The sequence below is a fragment of the Schistocerca nitens genome, chromosome 1 (genome assembly GCF_023898315.1).
Source record: "Schistocerca nitens isolate TAMUIC-IGC-003100 chromosome 1, iqSchNite1.1, whole genome shotgun sequence".
Lineage (NCBI taxonomy): Eukaryota > Metazoa > Arthropoda > Insecta > Orthoptera > Acrididae > Schistocerca > Schistocerca nitens.
The window spans coordinates 607,061,094-607,083,925 of NC_064614.1; the positions used below are offsets into that span (position 1 = coordinate 607,061,094).

The 22,832-nt window shown below is 39.1% G+C and overlaps 1 protein-coding gene across 8 annotated transcripts in view; it reads right to left on the reverse strand.

Annotated features, from left to right (window-relative positions):
• Window positions 1–22,832, reverse strand: part of LOC126256782 (E3 ubiquitin-protein ligase TTC3-like) — a 364,962-nt gene that overhangs the window by 291,706 nt on the left and 50,424 nt on the right. For 7 of the 8 annotated variants that reach the window (XM_049955514.1, XM_049955508.1, XM_049955509.1 and 4 more), the window contains 6 exons: window positions 12,886–13,089; window positions 12,395–12,598; window positions 12,126–12,239; window positions 7,383–7,570; window positions 5,522–5,648; window positions 5,292–5,413 (listed from right to left, as the gene is read on the reverse strand). In XM_049955514.1, the coding sequence (XP_049811471.1) occupies window positions 5,292–5,413; window positions 5,522–5,648; window positions 7,383–7,570; window positions 12,126–12,239; window positions 12,395–12,598; window positions 12,886–13,089 (959 nt within the window). The remainder of the gene's footprint in view (window positions 1–5,291; window positions 5,414–5,521; window positions 5,649–7,382; window positions 7,571–12,125; window positions 12,240–12,394; window positions 12,599–12,885; window positions 13,090–22,832) is intronic. The other variant, XM_049955516.1, reaches the window with a different exon arrangement.

The window sequence follows — 22,832 nt, forward strand, 5'->3', positions numbered from 1 at the left end:
TCTAGGCAGCTTATGCAGGGTGGGCGGTGACCAGGGAGAACTCAGGGTGTATACAATTCGCCTCACCAACAAGTCTGGGGTGCTGTCTCTCACTGAAACTGAATCAGTGGCACTCACTCCATCTGTTTTGGTGAAACATGTTTTGTCAGGTGTCAAGAGGAGGCAAACGCAAAAGGGTAGAGGTATTTTAATCATTGGCAATTCAAATGTACAGTGAATGATAGTATTCCTTAGGGAAATGGCATCAGGACACCAGGTGCTCTCAGTATATACACCTGGGGGCCTCATTCAACATGTTGAAGAGGCTTTCCAGCAGCCACTGAGGGGACAGGGTGCAACCAACTGCAGACTGTGGCGCACATTGGAACAAATGATGCCTGCCATCTGGGCTCCAAGATCATACCTGGGTCATTCCAGTGACTGGCACAGAAAGTTGAGAAGACCAGCCTTGCGCATGGAGTTTTAACGAAGCTCACAATTTGCAGCCTTTCCCGCTGCAACTGATCATGGGCCTATGGTTCTGACTGGAGCAGAAGGACTGAACCAGGTGCTTTGAAGGTACTGAGAAAAGTTAGGCTGCGACTTACTGGACTTGTGCCATAGGGTTGCGAACTGCAGGGTCTCCCTAAATGGGTCAGTGTGCACTACACATCAGAGGCTGCTACTCAGGTAGCTGCACTGTGTTAGTGTGCATGCAAGTGTTTATTATGTTAGGTGAATCTCCATCCAAGCCAGACAACGGCAGCTGTAGGAAACCCAGAAGTATCAGTGTAAGATCCAAAGAAATGTCTCCCACAGGTGAGGATACTGTCTACATCTACATATATGTGATTACTCTGCTATTCACAGTAAAGTGCCTGGCAGAGCGTTCAATGAACCACATTCAAGCTGTCTCTCTACTGTTCCACTCTCGAATGGCACGCGGGAAAAACGAGCACTTAAATTTTTCTGTGCGAGCCCCGATTTCTCTTATTTTATCGTGATGATCATTTTCTCCCTATGTAGGTGGGTGCCAACAGAATGTTTTCGCAATCGGAGGAGAAAACTGGTGATTAAAATTGCATGAGAAGATCCTGTCCCGTACTGACATCCTAATGGTAAACTGCCATAGCATTTGCAACAAAGTGCAGAGTTTGAAGTGCTCATGAAAAGCAGTGAAGCTCACACAACACTAGGTACAGAAAGCTGGTTGAAGCCTGAAACTGATAGCAGTGAATTTTTGGGGAAAAGTTAAGTGTATATCGAAAGGATAGGCAAATGAGAAATGGGTGGTGTTTCTGCCGCAAAACACAACAAACTTAAATCCATCAAGATAGAAATTGAAGCTGCATTTGACATTGTTTGGGTGAGACTCAGTATCAGGGGTGGTCATAAAATGATAGTTGGATCCTTGTATTGCACACCAGACTCATCTTCTGATGTAACCAAAAACTCTAGAGAAAACTTCAGTTCACTTGTACAGAAGTTCACCAATCGTGCAAATTTTAATAATCCAACAATTAATTGGGAAAATTACTGTTCTGTTAGTGCGGTGTGATAAGATATCCTGTGAAAAATTACTAAATGCCTTCTCTGAGAAATGTCTGAACATAGAGTTAGGAACCCCACTCACGATAAAATACATCATATCTAATGGCAACAAACAGACCTGGCCTCTTTGAGGATGTCACACTGAAACTGGTATCAGTGACCATGACATGGTTGTGGCAACAATGATTACCAAAGTACAAAGGATGACTAAAACAAGCAGAAAGATTTATATGTTCAATAAGCTAGATAAGAAAATCAGTAGTGTCATATCTCAATGAGGAACTTGAAGCTTTCAGCACAGAGCAGGAGCTTGTAGAGGAACTGTAGCTCAGGTTTATAGGAATAGTTGACACGCAATGGATAGATACGTGCCCAGCAGAATAGTCCATAATGGGAGGGAACCTCCATGGTATACAGTCACTGTAAAGAAACTTCTAAAGAAACAGAGATTACTGCATAATATATGTAAAACAAAGCATAGTGCTACAGATAAACACTAAATAAAACACTTTCGATTGTGAAGAGAGCAATACATGATGCTGTCAAACACTACCATGGCAGAAAATTGTCAAATGATCTTTCACAGAACCCAAAGAATTCTGGTTATATGTAAGGCTATTAGTGGCATCAAAGTTAGTGTTCTAGCAAATGAGACAGGAACTGAAACTGAGGATAGCAAAGAAAAGCTGAAATGCTTCACTCCATTTTCAAATGTTCTTTCAAAGGAAAACCTGGGAGAATTGCCCCAATTTAATCCTTGCGCCACTGGAAAGATGACTGAAATAAGTACTAGTGTCAGTGGCATTGAGAAACAGCTGAAATCTTTAAAACTGAACAAAGCTCCAGGGCCTGATGAAATGCCTGTCACAATCTATACTGAATTTGCAGCTGAGACATGCCCTCTTTTAACTGTAATCTATTGTAGATCCCAAAAACAAAAAACCTTGTCTAGTTGTTGGAGAATAGCACAGATCACACCCATCTACAAGAAGGGTAGTAGAAGTGACTCAGAAAATTATCGTCCAGTGTCTCTGAAAGCGATTTGTTGCAGAATCTTAGATCAAATTCTGAGCTCAAGCATAATGAGGTATCTTGAACAGAATGACTTCCTCAATGCCAACCAGCACCGACTGCGAAAACATCGACAATGTGATACCCAGCTTGCACTTTTCTCACATGATATACTGAAAGCTTTGGATCAAGGCAAACAGGTCGATGCAGTATTTCTTGATTTCCGAAAAGCATTTGACTTTGTACCACACCTATGCTTTCTTATTGCCAAAAGTACAATCATATGGGGATCAAGTGAAGTTTTTGACTGGATTGGGGAATTTTTGGTAGGGAGGACATAGCATGTTATCTTGGATGGAGGGTCATAGTCAGATGTAGAAGTAACTTCTGGTGAGCCCCATAGAAGTGTTTTGGAATCCTTGTTGTTCATGGTGTATATTAATGATATTGCAGACAATATCAATAGTAAAATCAGGCTTTCTGCAGATGATGCAGTAATCTATAATGAAGTACTATCTGAAAGAAGCTGCATAAATATTCAGTCAGATCTTGATAAGATTTCAAATTGGTGCAAAGATTGGCAACTTCCTTTAAATGCTAAGAAATGCAATACAGTGCACTTCACAAAATGAAAAAAAAACATAGTATCCTATGACTATAATATCAAAGAGTCATCACTGGAATTCACTAACTCATACAAATACCTGAGTGAACACTCTGTATGGATATGAAATGGAATTATCACATAGGCTCAGTCATGGGTACAACAGGTAGTACATTTCAGTTTATTGATAGAATACTGGGGAATTGCAATCCACCTACGAAGGAGATTGATTACAAACCACTCATGCGACCAATTATAGAATATTGCTCAAGTATGTGGGATTCGTATCAAATATGACTAACAGGGGATATCGAACATATACAGAGAAGGGCAGCATGAATTGTCACAAGTTTGTTTAAGTTGTGGGAGTGTGGTACAGAGAACTGAAGGAAGTGAACTGGCAGACTCTTGAAGACAGGTGTAAACTATCCTGAGAAAGTGTATTAACAACATTTGAAGAACCAGAATGAGATTTTCACTCTGCAGCGGAGTGTGCGCTGATATGAAACTTCCTGGCAGATTAAAACTGTGTGCCCGACCGAGACTCGAACTCGGGACCTTTGCCTTTCGCGGGCAAGTGCTCTACCAACTGAGCTACCGAAGCACGACTCACGGCCGGTACTCACAGCTTTACTTCTGCCAGTACATTTGAAGAAATGGCTTTAAATGATGGCTCTAGGAATATACTATAATCCCCTACATATCGCTCACACAGGGATCATGAGAACAAGATTAGAATAATTACTCCATGCACAGGGGCATTCAAACAATCATTCTTCCCTAATATCTGGTAAAATGGGACATACCCTCTGCCACACACCTCACGGTGGTTTACATAAAATAGATGTAGATGCAGACCAGGGGAATACAAGGTAAACTTTCATTTGTTATACTTATGATTTGGCGAGACCCAGAGATCACTCAAGAGGTTCTCAATTTTTTCCAGTGAAAACACCATAATACAACAAGAAAAACAAATATAAAATAGAGTATCCTCGTTTACCATTCGCTATATGTAAAGAGTCTCATTCAGCTGAAATCCCAGTGCCAGTTTTCAATGAATTACCTTATTTGGAAATGCAGGAATGCATGTCTAGTGAATGTCTGAGTGACGCCACTGATAATGATTTTGCAACTGAAGATGATTACATATGTAAGGAATTTGAGCAGCTAAAGTTGAATGATTTGGCAAGAGATTTTGGATTATCCAGAAAAGTTTCAGAACTGTTAGCATTAATACTGTGTGTGAAAAACTTGCTTGCAAAAGAAGCTACAGTATTCTACCTTCAATCAAGAGAACATCTGTTTCTGCAATATTTTTGAAGTGATGATGGGTTTGTATATTGTCATTATGTGTGTGGTTTGAAGGAGAGTTGGGAATTTCAGCCTATAACATAAGTGAATGGTGATTGTTGATCGATAGCTCAATGAGGAGCTTCAAGTGTGTCCTCCACAATGTAAATTTATTTGGTGCAATTCCAATAGGCTATTCAATTTGTTTACAAGAGGAATATGAAGACATAAAGAAAACCACTGATTTGTTGCAATGTCATATGCATCAACAGATCATCTGTGCTGACTTTAAAATGGTCTGCTGCCTCTTTGATTGAAAAGTAAGTATGAAATTGCATTTTTTACATAGCCATTTTACTGACTTCCTGGAAAATCTTGGTGCAGTCAGTTATGAGCAGAGTGAGCGACTCCACCAAGATATGAACATCATTGAGATATGTGTATGATGGCCGACTATTGTTGAAGAATTAAGCGAGAATGTCCACATATTAAACACCCCAGAAGAAGCTGTAAGCAAAAAATTTTGCTTATTATGTACGCTCACCATTTGGTAAAGAAAGTTTACTATTTGTATGAACACAATTTAACTTGCAGTAACTATTATAGCCTTGGTATGAATAGAACATTTTTCTGTGAACAGTATATTTGGTAAGTTTTACATTTATTTTCCTATATATGCACAGTTTGCATGACTTTCGAAACAAAGAGAGAGTATTCTGTAGCTTAAAAAATTGATGTGATGGATAAAAACTGCAGTTATTTTTGTATTTGGAGGCCAAAGGTTAGTCAAAAACAAGTCATGGATCTTAGTCTCCTCTATAATTATCATAAATTTAACACATTTCATATTTACCTGTAAAATATGTCTACTGATGGAATAATGTGCGGGTAAGTAGATAAGCAGGCTTTATATCTGCAGACAGCATCTGGTTGATGATAAACAGTACACGTGTTGAACAGTCTGTTAAGAGATTCCTAAAACAAAATAATAATACCAGGTATTTGGATGGATAGATGTTTTTAATAATCAGCAACAGCATTAACAATGCAGTTAGATACTTATCGACATCCAAAAAGCCACACCTGTAAGCCACTTCGTGTTGTCTCTTTTATTATATTGTTTGTCCCTGGCCACGGATGAACTTCAAACACAATTTCTTTGTTCAAAAACTCAATCCCACTTCTTATATGCTGTAAAGCTACTTTGTACCTGAAAATAAGTTGATAATTATACCACTAAAAAGTTTCCATAGCAGATAATGAACACATTTTATTATTAGTGACATCAGCAAAGTACATGATATTAAAAAAAGTTACACAACAAGAAACTACAACACTGCCTCAAACCAATCGAGTACCAAGTAAAAAGCATGTTTCCATTGAGAAAATGTAGGAGTGGTTTTCTGGACGATGAATTATTTTTATTATGAAAGCATGGAAAATTTGTAAGAGACTGAGATGTGGCAGTCAAGGTTTTACAGGACGACTAAATCAATTCTCATTACACTTTCGGCTTCGAAAAGGAAGAGCTTGATCTGGGTTGTAGCCAAATTCTTTCAAAAAGGATAAGAAGATGTATAAGACTGTGTCTACTGCTCTACTTGCTTCAAATGCAAACTGAGTTTACTTGCTGCAGACAAAATTTCATACCATTCCTTTGGCCACTCATTACAACCTTTTGTCTGATAAAAATCAAATGGGAAGGTTCAGACTTATGATTACCTTTCCTCTTTGTGGTAAACTAGTAAGCCAGATACCAAACTGCCAAAACTGGGTTATTTCATTCTTGCCTTTGAATGTCTCCATCTATTACTGACTTTCTGCAGTCAAGTTCTGAACTGTGATCACATCTCTTACTTCCCCAATACATCACATGTTACATTCCATCACCCTCCTAATTGCCATAACATCCTTACCCGTACAAACAATAATCCCAGACCACTGTCAATTCACTACGGTTCTTACCCTTTCAACCACTCCCACAGTAAAACCTGCTCCATGCACCAACCCACTATCACCCATACTGGCCACATCACTGGCAAAAATCACAACAATAAATGTAGGCATGACAACTCACGTCACTTATCTGCTCACACGTTCACTGCATGCCTTTCTTCATAAGAAAGTAGCACTACAAATGTGGCAGAATTAATTAATGGACACAGACAAACTCCTGATCTCTAGGTTGTCAACCTTCCACTTGCTGAGAATCCTCTACAACATGACTAAGATATCGTAGTGTCTGCTTGGCCACAGGGGGTATTTGGCTCCATTCACACAACTCTGGTGACAGTAAATTGCAAAACAACACTTCTATTTGTCTGTCATCCTCTCATGGTGAACCGAAAGTGGGTACGCCTCTTGCTTCCTTCTCTTAGTTCCCTCGCCTCAGTTTATTTTACTTCAACACATATCTTTCCTGAGTTTTGTCTTATTATCATGCCATCTGCTTTCTTTTACATTGACATGAGCACAATTGTTGCAGATCTTCTATCTTTGTTCTCCCAATCACTCTGATGTCTTTTCTTCCTTACACATTATGGATCCATTCTTAACCTTGCTTACAAAGATTCTGCTCCTACCCTCTTCCCCTCTTTTTCTCATCCTGAAGAAGGGGACTTAAGTTCCAACAGTTGTGTGTGTGTGTGTGTGTGTGTGTGTGTGTGTGTGTGTGTGTGTGTGTTTTTTTTTTTCCCATGTGCAGCCAGAACACGTACTGGAATAAATCTCCAGGAGATGTGTATTAGTCAGCCATCAGCATACTCCAAATTGAAGTATTTCTGAAAGGGGGGTTTTCTTTTTACACCATCTGTTTCAGTTTCTGAAAGTTCATAACAAGTATCTCACAAATCTCAGTTTGATCAGTGGTCTACACTCTAGCATTTATAATACACAATACCATTTCCACACTTGATTTTTTCACATTAATAAAAGCACCACATACCGATTAAGTCTACTATATGCTGAGCCCAATGCATAATGAACTGCAGGCAAACGAGGTCCATGGGCATTCTTAACAGTTACAAGCATATTAATGGACAAAACTATATCCTCATAGTTCAATGCTTCAATCCAACTCCAGCATAATGCATACTGCAGCACACTATATTCAATCTCTTTCCAGCCATAAACCTGTAGGGAAACCATTAATTTCAGTCACCACTTTTGCAATGCCAGAAAAACTACAGTCCATCACAAGAATGTGAAATTATAAAACATATGCGAATAAGATCACAGAAAAAATATAAGCTTTACATGCACAGTATTAAGAAAAGGAAAGACTGCTAGCCATTGCAAAGAAATTGTTGCATCATACTCACACACAATGGGAAGGACTTCTTCGGAAAAAGAAAACACGCACATTCACACAAACCAAATTCTCACAAATTACTACTCTAGCCTGACTGGAGTTGCTGCTGACATGAGCAGCAATCTGGGGTGGGTGGTCAAGGAGCATCTGGTTGGCACTGTGTAAGCACACGAGCTAGAGGACGGACGGACACACACACACACACACACACACACACACACACACACACACACAGAGAGAGAGAGAGAGAGAGAGAGAGAGAGAGGTGGCTCTGTGCGTGTGAGCGAAAGCGCACGTGTGGGCGCGTGTCAAGTAGCTTGATAAAGGACATACTCTGAAAGTTAACAAGTTTTCTGTCTTTTTTGTATGTGCCTGTTGATTCGATGTTCCTGTTTTTCAGTGAGTGGTCCCTTTATGCCCTTAAATATTTACATTCTACCAGAACTTTGCTACTATAATCTGAATATACAGGGTGAGTTATGTAAGATATAACACCCCTTTTATTCCGTGAACAGTTCCAGATATCGAAATGAGGGTTTCAGCAAACAATAGTATGCTAAGGGGCACATACTTTCGTGTGTGATAAAGAGACTCTTGTACCGATTGAGATATTGAAGCAAGTATTATTTTTTAAAACTGGCATGATATACTTTTTAACGGTACCTGAAAGCACTTGAAAAGACAAGTACGGTGATATAACATTTGTTAATTTTAAGGTTAAAACTCATCACAAAAGAATCCAAGAAATGTACTAAAATTCAAACTAATGTGGCCACAGTCAACTATTGCTGTGTAAACATTGCCAAGCAGAACTATCGTGTGAGGCTCCATCGTCATACGCAGCAGGACACTCCTACACCACCAAGAAAAACCTCATTACATGTAAGATACAGATATTAGGTCAGCTATTATTTTTGAATGTGTATCTATGGCATACACTAGCTTCCAGTGCATTAGATGGGGCTGAGGAAAACTATTTCAAATGTGTGTATGTTTTCAGGTTTTTGTGGAAACAACTACAGTTTTGTGAGGTAGGTTTCCACATAAACCCTCCCTGTCACCACTCACTTTTCAAAAGCGAAACACAAACATTGGTCATTCAAGTCATTCATATTTCCTAGTGACAAATGGCCCTAGTCAGGGAAGAAATAAACTAGTTTATTAACTTTTTTAGATTTAAAATAATAATAATAATAATAATAATAATATTGTCACCCACAACATAAATACCTTTCTTAACAAAATGTTATTTTACATTTTACTTATGCATGTCCTCCAATGGTCAGGGAACCTTTCATTCAGTATTTGCACTGCAACACAGCGAGAGTGAGTTGGATAGCCATTTTGTTGGAACCATATACACTGACACCTATCCAATGGTACGTCTTCTACAAGAACAGGTAGATTGTTCATAAGAAAGTGCGTATATGTATTTTCATTTACACCCTTGGGAAGAAATACAATTTCACAATGGAGTTTCCTATAAAATGCTGCACTATATGTTTACGTTCCACAGTCACTGGTGTTGTACCTGGTCAAGCCTGCGTGGATTTTCAGCTGCCCATCAGTGTGTATCATCTAAATTTACATTAATGTGGTTTGTGAGCATTGGTTCGTTGGTACAGAGCACATGCTGGAAAAATGTAGTGTTGTTTCCCAGGTGCTGCAATGCAAACTGACAAGATTCTGTACAATGCTCGCAATTATGTCCTCCCATAACTGAAGTAGTGACAGATGACGAGGGTGGAATTTATGGCAACGCAAGATGTGAATGACACTCATCTGGCAGATCCCACATTCCTTGGCAATACATCTCATGCAACAGTGCGGACTGTTGAACGTTGTAGCCACAGCAGCTTCTTCATGTGCTCTTTCAGTTTGTCTCCATCCTCATCCTGTTTGACATTGAAGCTGCTTCTTCGCAGTAGTGACCTAATAATCTGGGCAAATGCCCAGAGTGATGAACTGTGATGATCAGGATAGACATCCATATACCGCCGTACCATTTCAACAGCATTTCTTTGGCATTTGCCATACAAAAGTAGCACGTCTAACTTTGTCAGTATCCATGTCTGCATGCAAGAATGTTGAAGCAGAAATAGCTTGTGACAGATAACAATTCCTGCCAGTAGTGCATACAAGAGAACAGTCAACAGGCTTAATACGACAACATACTACTCAACCACAATAGTATTGCACTCAGAATCCCATGGCCATTGTCAGAAACATGGAGTGATGTTACGGTAAACAAGTATCTTGTTGACTAAGGAAAACTCATCACACTGCGAATGCCTTTAGGAAAGTTGTGCATAAGGAAAGTTCTGCATATACTATCAATTGGTTCAGCCTGTCCTCATGAAATATCACGATAAGCCAACTGAAGCTCCCTCACTCCCTGATGCAATAATATTAAGGTCCACCAATAGCATGGCATGAGCTCGTTTGCAACGCAATAGCCAATTCCGGCCAACCTGCCTTTCAATTTCAGAATATTTCTCAGATTATTTTCTAAAGAGTTTCAACTTCTAAATTAAAACGCATTATATGACTGTACTTGTCTTTTCAAGCACTTCCAGATGCATTAAAAAATGTACAACATTAAAAAAAACCTTGCTTCAATATCTCTATCAATACAGAGTTAAGACTTTTTATGACACAAAAACGTACATGCCCATTAGCAAACTATCATTTGCCAAAAACCTGTTTCAATATCTGGAGCTGTTCACAAAATAAAAGGGGTGTTATGTCTTACAGAACACATCCTGTATACAACGTATAAGTAATCATCATACACATCCAGGCCACTAAGGAAATTTTATCACATTGTTTAAGTTATGGAATCCAGAAAAAGTTATTTCTGTGAATGATATCCACTACAAAATAAACTCTTCACAACCCTCTGACGCCATTATAAACAAGAAACAGCTGATGTATGCAATACCATATGCTAATGTTATTTATGGTGGTAACTGAATGAGTTATTAAATTTGCTGTATCGTATTTCACAAATCTTAATTACAACTTTTAACACAAATGTCATAACTTATTAATGAAATATGACAGATTTTTTACTTTGTACTCAAACACTGCAGTTTGCAGCCTTCACATTAAAATGATACTATAAAATCACAACAGACTTGACAAAATTAAAAATATCATCAATATGGAAACAAAATATTGATATTTTAAAGTCAAACTACATATGGTATTTAGACAATGTTGGCATTTACACAATGCACTGCTTTCTAGAACCTCAATGGTTGACTGTGATGGGATATAAAAGAATGAAGGCTGGTCTCCCGCAGACATGGTATGCAGACTGTAATATGTACTAAATGTGAACTTCAACGACAGGTCTCTCTATACTGACAAATTTATGTAGCTGAGTAGAACTGCAGACTTAGCTTGAATTACATGCATAAAGTCATTTCTGTCTTCAGTCACATTTGTGATAAAAATTGTTGGAAATAAAAGCAGTAGTTGAAGGCAACATTTATCCATATCACATTGGTCAGATTCTGGTGGCCATGGACAGATATTTGAATTTGACTGGGGCATAATTTTCATGCAAAATTAGTTACTGAGATGCTCCTAACCCACATTACAGTTTTGAACACTTTTTGAGACTGACAAGGGTGGGTCCCAAACAGTTGAATCAATTTTTTGAAACCATCTATGTGGTAATGTAAGTAAAGATCACAGGTATCACATCCTGCAGCCATTCATCATGTTGGGCCTTCATTTGTGAATGATCGAGGGAAAAAGATTTTGGAATTTCACATGATGCTCAATAGCTTTAGTCAAGTAGTGTTGTACAGAACGTTTGCGAAGCATATGACTAGGTAAGAGTCTCACCTGCAGGATGTTGCAAGTTCGAATCTCGTTGCTTGTTTAAATCTTTTTGTTGTTAAATCTTTGTCGAAATGACTCTGATCATTATTTTTAATCAATTAATAGGTTTAAATGTAATTGTTTTTATTCAATTAAGAGGTATAAATGTAATTAATTGAATAAAAAAATTTAAAGCACCTGACAAGATTCAAACCCATGTGATGAGGGCCTTACACTATCCATTACACTATGCATCCAGTCTACACAATGCTACATTTTCGAAACAACTGAGCATCATGCAAACCTACATCACCATATAAATGTTTTCAAAAAGTTGATCCCACTGCAGGAGACATCTCCTTGTGAGAGAGAATGGAACCAACTTACCAGAAATATATACACAGTTTGATCCTCAATGTTCATGCTATGAAACTGTATGCAAATACTGTAATGCACTACTACAAAGAGCAAAAAGGAAAGATTACTTTCAATTTCTTCTTACAACAAAGTACTGCAACAATAATTCTACTGAAATTATGATCTGACCTGGATATCCACACCACTCAAAATACTGTGCGCCTCCTTATATCTCTCTGCAGCCTTCCTTGGAAGACCTTTCTCTAAAAGCTGAGATCCTTCGTGTACCAAGCTTTGTATGTGCTGTATGAAAATCATAAATTATTAGTATTTTTACATATACACACACACTTTTGCTGCTACAACAACATTAAGTAGAACACTAAATATAAAAGTTAAACTGAAGCAACTGAATACAATTTTCTAGCAAGGCACAAAGACAGTAAAAATATACTTGCTTCCTTCGTAATATTTGCAGACTGACTTGGGCTATTTGTACATGTAGATATTACTTCATTTGAAAGGGTTTTTAAAGTCTGATAGAAGGCATCATCTTTGAAGTCCTGTGACTCAACAGGGCCCTTCCTCTGTTTCTTGTTTACTTTGTGCTTCTGTACACCAATTCTTGGTTCTGATGCACTCCGACTTTTTGTAGCAACAATCTAAGTGACACACCAATGGAAGAGTTATATGACTTACTCATATTTGCTACGAACAGTACTGCTCTCAGATGTTTTTCTCTCAAAACAGACCCTTTATGTTTTGTATCAATACTACAAATATACAAAGATCATTAAAATGTGTGTCCAGTCTAGTGAAGCAAATTTTACTTTCATTAATGCAAGAGATAGAACTTATCTTCATACATTCAAAATATGTTAACTAAATGGGCCTAACATGCAATCAACAGTAATATAAAACAACAAATATAATTGATAAAACTACTTGCTTTCTTAGCTGCATTGTCTAGAATATCTTTGTCATTGCCCTGCACAAACTCCACATCATCCGTAACATTTTTTGAAGAATTATGCGAGACTCCATTCTCAACATCTTGTGAATCAGCAGGACTCTTCCCTTGTCTTTTATTTATTTTAATGCTCTGAATATTGTTTCTAGGCATTGACGCACTACGGCTTTTTGATCCAGATACCTGTATAAAAAATGTAACAGCACTTAGGAGTAAGAAAAAAAAGTTCATGTTATTAAAATAATACTGGCAGCAAATGTCAACTAAATAGGAATTATTGCCTATATTTATACTTGTAAACTGAGAGAAGTCATATGTTACTTGCAAACTTTATTGAATTCGATGCATAGTTCAATTTTGATTCAACTAATACAGTATGGAAGGAATTTCAAATATAATTCTTAAAAACAATATCCTGAGTGATATATGTAACATGCCATAAGCCACACAAACTTCTCCAGGCAGATTAAAATATGTCATCACTAAACCATCAGCTCTATGCAAAATATTTGAGAAGGGAACACAAACATGAGCAGTGTTAGACTGGAACCAGAATACCTTACTTATTAAATCACAATGTGGGTTGCAAAACAGTTGCTCAAATAAGAACACTGTTTATACTCCTATGCACAAAATATTACAAACATTAAGTAGCAAAATACCACCAGTTAGTACCATATTTACAGTGATCCATCCAACAGACTGGTTGTGCACATCATGATATTGTCGGAGAAAGTCATAAAAATTGTATAGCCTTGAAACTGATTTCACATGAATTTAACATGAAATAAATTGTGTGATGTAACTGTATGGAGAAAATAACACCACTACCAGAATGAATCTGCAGCTATAATAAACTATATGAATGTCCTTCCCAAAATGTAAGCGAAAAGAAAACCTATATTTTATGAAAACTATGGTACAACCTAACAACTGATTCAACTTATAATTAATACACTGAAGCACCAAAGAAATTGATATAGGCATGCATATTCAAATACAGATATATGTACACAGGCAGAATACAGTGCTGCGGTCAGCAATGTCTATATATGCCTGGGGGGCAGCAAGGTGGCAGCAGTGGTGCGAGTGGGGGATACCACGGGGTTGATCACCGAGTGTTACGTAGAACTCCAGTTTCCTACCCTCACTGTCTCTGCCACCCCATTTGAGCATGGAACTAATCTCAGCCAATGCTGTGACTTCAGTACTGAGAGAGGAGCCACTGTCTACTGATCTGGCCATTAGCCACTTTTATTTCAACAGCCTTCCTTAGAATACAATCCCAAAACAATGACATCTACCTTAGCATTCTGTGCTAAGCGATACAAACAGTTGATTCACTGGAAAAAATTACAATTATACACCAGAGTGAGTACCTTATACAGGTGACCCATGTGTTAATCCGGTTATGACACCAACGCACAAAATTGAGAAAAATGTTTTCCAGTGATTCTATGCCCACCCACTGAAAAACAAATAAACACACACACACACACACACACACACACACACACACACACAATTATTTTTGCAAGAGTGTTTTTAATGAAGTCTTTGATTTTGATTATCACAAATTAAGGTCCTTTGTCAATATTCACTGATATCCTCAAGACAAGATTAACTTTAGCAAGCTTTGTTGAATGTTGAGACAATTTATTAATGCATTAATAAGTAAAAGCCTGTTGAGCAATATGGCACTGCAGATTGAGTTAACAAAGTGCTAGAACAGTGAATTTAATGCAAGACTGGTATCATTCCCCCCCCCCCCCCCCCCCCCTCTTCAGGTGGAGGGCTACTACCTGGAAGAAGAGATATTGCTTTGTTTCTTTGTCAGGACACTCCTATGGGAAGGATTTGATCATCCTATGATCACAAATAGTAAGGCCAATATATTTTTACTGTCACATAATCCTCTTGAGAACTAAGCTTCATCATGGAGAGTCAGATTTCGATCGCAGCATGGAATTTCAGTAATCGGGCAGGTAGGTTACAAAATTTAAAAAGGGAAATGGATAGGTTAAAGTTAGATATAGTGGGAATTAGTGAAGTTCGGTGGCACGACGAAGAAGACTTCTGTCAGGTGAATACAGGGTTATAAATACAAAATCGAACAGGGGTAACAATGAATAAAAAAAAATAGGAGTGCACATAAGCTACTACAAACAGCATTATTGTAGCCAAGATAGATATGAAGCCCACGCCTATCACAGTAATACAAGTTTATAAGCCAACTAGCTCCATAGACGGTGAAGAGATTGAAGAAATCTATGATGCGATAAAAGAAATTATTCAGATAGTGAAGGGAAATAAAAATTTAACAGTAATGGGGGACTGGAATTCGATAGTAGGAAAAGGAAGAGAAGGAAAAGTGATAGGTGAATATGGAATGGGAGAAAGTAATGAAAGGAGAAGACGTCTGGTAGAATTTTGCAAAGAGCATAACTTAATCATAGCTAACACTTGGTTTAAGGATCATGAGAGAAGGTTGTATATGTGCAAGAGGCCTGGAGACACTGGAAGATTTCAGATAGATTATATAATGGTTAGACAAAGATTTAGGAACCAGGTTTTAAATTGTACGACATGTCCAGGGACAGATGTGGACTCCGACCACAATTTATTGGTTATGAAACGTAGATTAAAACTTAAGGAGATGGGAAGTGGATAAACTGAAAGAACCAGAGGTTTTAGAGAATTTCAGAGAGTGTCAGGGAACAATTGACAAAAATGGAGGAAAGAAATATAGTAGAAGAAGAATGGGTAGCTTTGAGAGGGGTTGGGGTTGTTTGGGGGAAGAGACCAAACTGCGAGGTCATTCGTCTCGTCGGATTAGGGAAGGACGGGGAAGGAAGTCGGCCGTGCCCTTTCAAAGGAACCGTCCCGGCATTTGCCTGGAGCGATTTAGGGAAATCACGGAAAACCTAAATCAGGATGGCCGGACGTGGGATTGAACCGTCGTCCTCCTGAATGTGAGTCCAGTGTGCTAATCACTGCGCCACCTCGTCGGTAGCTTTGAGAGATGAAATAGTGAATGCAGCAGAGGATCAAGTAGGTAAAAAGATGAGGGCTAGTAGGAATCATTGGGTAACAGAAGGGATACTGAATTTAATTGATGAAAGGAGAAAATACAAAACTGCAGTAAATAAAGCAGGCACAAAGGAATACAAATGTCTCAAAAATGAGACCAGCAGGAAGCGCAAAATGGCTAAGCAGGGATGGCTAGAGGACAAATGCAAGGATGCAGAGGCATACATCACTAGAGTTAAGATAGCTAGTGCCTACAGGAAAATTAGAGACTTTTGGAGAAAAGAGAACTACCTATATGAATATCAAGAGCTCGTGTGGAAAACCGGTTCTCAGCTAAGAAAGGAAAGCAGAAAGGTGGAAGGTGTATATAGAGGGTCTATACAAGGGCGATGTACTTGAGGGTAATATTGTGGAAATGGAAGAGGACGTAGATGAAGATGAAATGGGAGATATGATACTGCATGAAGAATTTGACACAGCAGTGAAAGATCTAAGTCGAAACAAGGCCCTGGGAGTAAACAACATTCCATTAGAACTACTGACAGCCTTGCGAGAGCCAACCATGACAAAACTACCACCTGGTGAGCAAGATATATGAGACAGGCGAAATACCCTCAGACTTCAAGAAGAATATACGAGGGTTGTTTTTTAAGTAAGGGCCGTTCGCGCTTATAGTCCCGTAGTTCGCGCGGACGCCGCAACAAGCCACCGCGCCACTTGCCGGCATCCTTCCCGTTCACACTGATGCAAGTTGCAGCTCTGTAGCTGACGTGTACGCATCACTGTGCTACTTTATAATGTTTACGATTATTGAATCGCCCGTCGCGTGTGAGATACGGTCAGTGATACGTTTTTTGACCGCGAGAAGCCTATCAGCTGCAGAAATTCATCGTCAGTTAACAGAAGTTTATGGCTTGAATGCAATGAGTGAAGGTAAAGTGCGTCAATGGGTTAGAGAGTTTAAAAATGGCCGTCAAAACATCCATGACGAAGAACACTCAGGCCGGCCCTCTGTGATCACTGATGATTTAGTGGCTGCAGTCGAAACAAAGATTCGTGAGGACAGAAGATTCACAATTTTCACTCTTTCTTTGGAATTTCCACAAGTTTCAAGATCGGTTTTGTACAAAATTGTGTCTGAAAACCTGAACTTTAAGAAACTGTGTTCTCGGTGGGTACCCAGACTCCTCATAGAGGACCACAAAGGGAAGAGATTTGCCACTTCATTGGACTTTTTGATTTGTTGCGAGGAAGAAGGGGATGACATGTTGAGTCAAATTGTCACTGGAGATGAAACATGGGTATCCCATATCACTCCCAAAAGCAAGCGACAATCGATGGAATGGCGACACACAACCTCACCCATCAAAGTCAAAGCCAAACAGATGGTGCCAAAGCGCAAAAGTATGGCAACTGTGTTCTGGGACCGGCGCAGTGTTTTGCTAGTGGACTTTATGCCACGAGGAACGACAATCAACTCAGATGCCTACTGTGCAACTCTAAAGAAGCTCCGCAGAGCCATTCAAAACAAAAGGCGCGGCATGCTGACAAAAGGAGTTTTGCTCCTGCACGATAACACTAGGCCTCACACCTCTCAAAAGACTCGGGATTTGATTGATTCTTTGGCTGGGAAGTTTTGGACCATGCACCATACAGCCCCGACCTTGCTCCTAGCAATTTTCACATTTTCCGGTACCTGAAACACCATCTTGGCAGGCAGAGCTTCAATGACGACGACGAAGTGAAAGCGGCCGTGAACTCTTGGCTGTCGGAGCAAGCGGCCGAATTCTTTGAAGAGGGAATAAAAAATTTAGTTGTATGGTATGACAAGTGCTTAAATAAACAAGGCAACTATGTAGAAAAACAGGTAAAAGGGTGTAGAATCAGAAAATAAAAGTTTTTTTACAAAAGTATTTGTATCTTTTTTTAATAATAAAAACAGCCCTTACTTAAAGAACAACCCTCATAATATTTCAAATCCCAAAGAAAGCATGTGTTGACAGGTGTGAAAACTACTGAACTATCAGTTTAACAAGTCACGGCTGCAAAATACTGACACGAATTTTGCACAGACGGAAGGCAAAATGGTAGAGTCTGACCTTGGGGAAGATCAGTTTGGATTCCGTAGAAATGTTGGAATACATGAGGCAATATTGGCCCTACAACTTATCTTAGAAGATAGATTAAGGAAAGGCAAACCTACTTTTCTAGCATTTGTAGACTTAGAGAAAGCTTTTGACAATGTTGACTGCAATAGTCTTTTTCGAATTCTGAAGGGGGCAGGAGTCGAGTGCAGGGAGTGTAAGGCTATTTACGATTTGTACAGAAACCAGATGGCAGTTATAAGAGTCGAGGGGCATAAAAGGGAAGCAGTGGTTGGGAAGGGAGCGAGACAGGGTTGTAGCCTATCCCTGACATTATTCAATCTGTATATTGTGCAAGCAGTGAAGGAAACAAAAGAAAAATTCGGAGTAGGATTAAAAACCTTTGAGGTTTGCTGATGACATTGTAATTCTGTCAGAGACAGCAAAGGACCTGGATGAGCAGTTGAACAGAATGGACAGTGTCTTGAAAGGAGGAGATAAGATGAACATCAACAAAAACAGAATGAGAATAATGGAATGTAGTCACATTAAATCAAGAGATGCTGAGGGAATTAGATTAGGAAATGAGACACTTTAAGTAGCTAGTAGATGAGTTTTGCTATTTGGGGAGCAAAATAACTGATGATGGTTGAAGTAAAGAGGATATAAAATGTAGACGGAAAATGGCAAGGAAAGTTGTTCTGAGGAAGAGAAATTTGTTAACATCGAGTATAGATTTAAGTGTCAGGAAGTCCTTTCTTAAAGTATTTATATGGAGTGTAGCCATGTATGGAAGTGAAATATGGACGATAAATAGTTTAGACAAGAAGAGAATAGAAGCTTTTGAATGTGGTGCTACAGAATAATGCTGAAGATTAGATGGGTATATCACGTAACTAATGAGGAGGTATTGAATAGAATTGGGGAGAAGAGGAATTTGTGGCACAACTTGGCTAGAAGGGATCGATTGGTAGGACACGTTCTGAGGCATCAAGGGATTACCAATTTAGTATTGGAGGGAAGCGTGGAGGGCAAAAATCATAGAGGGAGACCAAGGGATAAATACACTAAGCAGATTCAGAAGGATGTAGGTTGCAGTGGTTACTCAGAGATTGCACAGGATAGTGTAGCATGGAGAGCTGCATCTAACCAGTCTCTGGATTGAAGACCATAACAACAACAGATTGGATATATTGGTGGGACAAAGTGCAATACGGTGGCCAGAATGTGGGGGGAAGTCCAAACACAAAATGATGGAGAGTTGCTGTATGTAGGGCAGACAGGTAAAGATGCAACACATAGGAATGGTGTAGGACTCTTGCTATCTAAAAACTGCAGAAGGAGCTTACTACAGTGGAAACCAGTGTCAGAAAGGATAACAACCACACATTTTACAACAAATGTATGAAGTATCACTGTAATTCAATGCTATGCACCTACTCAAGTGGCTGAAGGAGAATTAAAGGATGTTTTTTATACAGTCCTTAGACAACTTACTGCAGAGACACACAAATTTCAATTGGAGACTTGAACGCAAAAGTTGGTTCAGAAAACAAAGGTCTTGAACACATCATGGATGTACACAGCATTGGGAACAGAAATGCAAATGGTGAAATGCTGATAGATCTGTGCACTGAGCATGACCTAGTCATTGGAGATACACTGTTTCCAAATTGTAACTGCCGTAAGATAATGAGGGCCTTGCCATATCATGTTACTGAAAATCAATAGATCACATACCCATAACCCGTAAGTTTCAACACTTTCTGCTAAATGTCAGTAGTAAGAGAGGAGCGGACATTGGAAGTGACCAGTACCTAGTACTGACTCAGTTCAGCATGAAGATAGTGGCAAATAAAACCAAGCTCAATCAGAGAAGCAAAAAAATATGTGTCATAAGGTTAAAAGACCAACATATCAAACAAAGATTTGCCTTTGAACTACAAAAAAGATTCCAGGTCCTCTCTGACAAAAACTTTCTGCAGGAAGGAATTGAAACACATTGGCAAAAACTTAAAGACAGCGTTTGGAATGTTAGAGGGAATATACTAGTATTTGAGACATATCTAAGAAAAGAATTGACCTCTAATGACATATGGAATGAAATTAACTGTGGGAAAGAATTAAAACAAAAGTTTAATTTTTGTAACACAAAAGTGCAGAAGATCGATACACATGAAGCACACATGGAGGCAAACAAAAGAGTGAAAACTGAGATACGGTGAGATAAAAGGAAATGGATAGATGAGGGAGCACAGTTAACAGAAAAGGCGCCAAGAAAGGGAAATATAAAGAAGCTGCACAATATCACCAAATGACTCTCAATGAAGAATTTTATGACATGAAGAACTAGTTAAGAGCAAGGATGGGGGTGGTGACTAAAAACCAAAAGGCAGCATTACAGAGATGGAAGGAATATTTCAAGGAGTTGTTAAATCATGAAGACAACCAAAAGGAACAGGTGAGGGATGTTCCCGAATTGAAGCAGATCAAGATATAAATCTGCATTCCATAATGGGAGAAATTGGGAGTACTTTGAAAAGCTTACAAAATGCAAAGGCTCCAGGCCTAGACAACAGGGCACCGGAGCTGTTAAAAGCTGGTATCAAAAATACTGTCAACATGCTCCATCCCTTGCTGAAGCACATTTGGCTCAAAGAGAAATCCCTAAAGGAGTGAAAAAGTGGATTGGTGGTGAAGCACCAAAAGAAAGGAAATTTGTCAGATTGTAACAACTGCCATGGTATTACATTGCTGTCAGTGCCCAGTAAGGTTCACACCAAAATTATTTTAAACATGATTAAAGATTTATTTGAAAATTGACTGTGTAAAGTACAGGCTGGTTTTCGGGCATAACAAAGTTGTGTTGATTTTATTAATACTTTTAGTATCATAACAGAGCAAAGCAAAGAATTCCAAGCAACTATGTACCTGCCATTCACTGATTTTGAAGAGGCCTTCAATGCTGTGAAACAAAGTGCTGTGGCAGATGTTGCAGAAGTATGGTAAACCATGGTGGATTCTAGTCATCATCAAAGATCTGTATGATGCTACATATGTTGTGTGTTCCACAAGAGAACTATCACAGATTCAATAAAGGTAATAACTGAAGTCTGGCAGCATTGCATTTTGTCACCAATGCTCTTCCTACCTGTCCTTGACTCAATTATGAGAAGAGTCACAGCAGGCAGGAGATGAGGAATCCAATGGGGAATCCACAAACATCTGGAGGATTTGGATTTCACACATGACATAGTTTTACTAGCTCATACACTGACAGATATGAAAATAGAAACATAACATCAGTTACAGAGCTTCATAAACAGGTGTCTCTGGCGCATAATGAATATCTGGTGGCCACAAAAAATAAGTAATACGGATCTCTGGAGGAAAACAAACCAGACACATATAGAAGAACAGATACATGGGACAAAGTGGAGGTGGCTGGGGCACACACTGAGAAAGCCAGATGGGGCAAGCAAAAAGAAGGCGTCTGAATGGAATCCCCAAGAAACAAGATAGGGAGACAGGACTAGAGGTGAATGGAAGAGGACAGTGGAAGGAGAAGCAAGAAGAGCTGGCAAGGCCTGGGTAGAGCTGAGGGAAATGGCCAAAGATAGAGATGGATGGTAAGTTCTCTTGGATGCCCTATGTCCCATAGGGGTGAAAGGAATTAAGCAAGTCCATTACACAACTAGACAAGTCATGAAGCTAGTGCAAAACATTTTTTGAGTAGTTCGTCTTGGAACTTCTGTCAGTGCCAGGAAGTAAAGAAGGGTAAGCTGAGAGTGGCCTCAATGTGCAGGAAAAATATCACTGCATCTCTTTTTGACTTTTACTGATGGAGCATATTTCTTGTAAGTACTCGAAGCTTACCAGCGAGTAGTAAGCAGACAAATATTTCAGAAGCCACAGAGTAAATCATCACTAGAAAGGCGCAAGTACAGAATAATGTGTCTTGTTCACCCACGGTCATCTTTTAGCTGGTTGGTTCATTGGGGGCAAGGGTCTAAACAGCGACGTCATCAGTCCCCCCCCCCCAAAAAAAATCAAGGATTCATTTATCTGATGGTAATTACATCCACCAGGAATGTGAACAGATGAGTAAAGTACATAGGAGTGATAAAAGCTAGGCACTGAAGACAATACCGGTGCTAGAGATGAAAAACGATTTACAGGAAAGTAAAAGAATACGGATTGGATCAGTACATGGATTAGAACAGACAAGTGGTCTCCCAGGTCTCAACCGTGATGAAAGAAAGTCGACCCCCATCCATAAGATTAAAGGCAAAAACAGCTACACAGTGTGGAATGCCTTCTAATCAAGAGATCCAGAAAAGTAAAAGAGAAAAGTTTAAAACTGTAATGGATGTCAGTTGGCCCGTCAGTAATAAAACAAGATGAGAGAAATGGTTATGGCCACACATGGGTGTCACGCAGTGCTTTGTATGCAAAGGGAGTGGACTCTCCCATAGCCATCCCACCAATGTTTAATCACAGGCAAAGCATTAAAGAGGAAGATAACATCCATGAATCAACAGAGTGCTACTACTAAAACAGAAAACAGGATGTGGCATAGAGAGACACAAACTACCTAAAAGCAATTAAAATAGAGGCAAGGAGGGATGACTGAGGCAACGGGAAAAGGAGGCAGGGTCGAGGTTCCCCATGATCCAGTATGTGGAAGGATATGCCCCAAATCCAACTAACCATGCCCCTGCCCCAAAGGTATTTAAAGTATTGTATTTGATAATAAAAACCACTGTTATGGAGAAAGTGGAGAACCAGTTCAATTGTTCATGAGTCATCCAA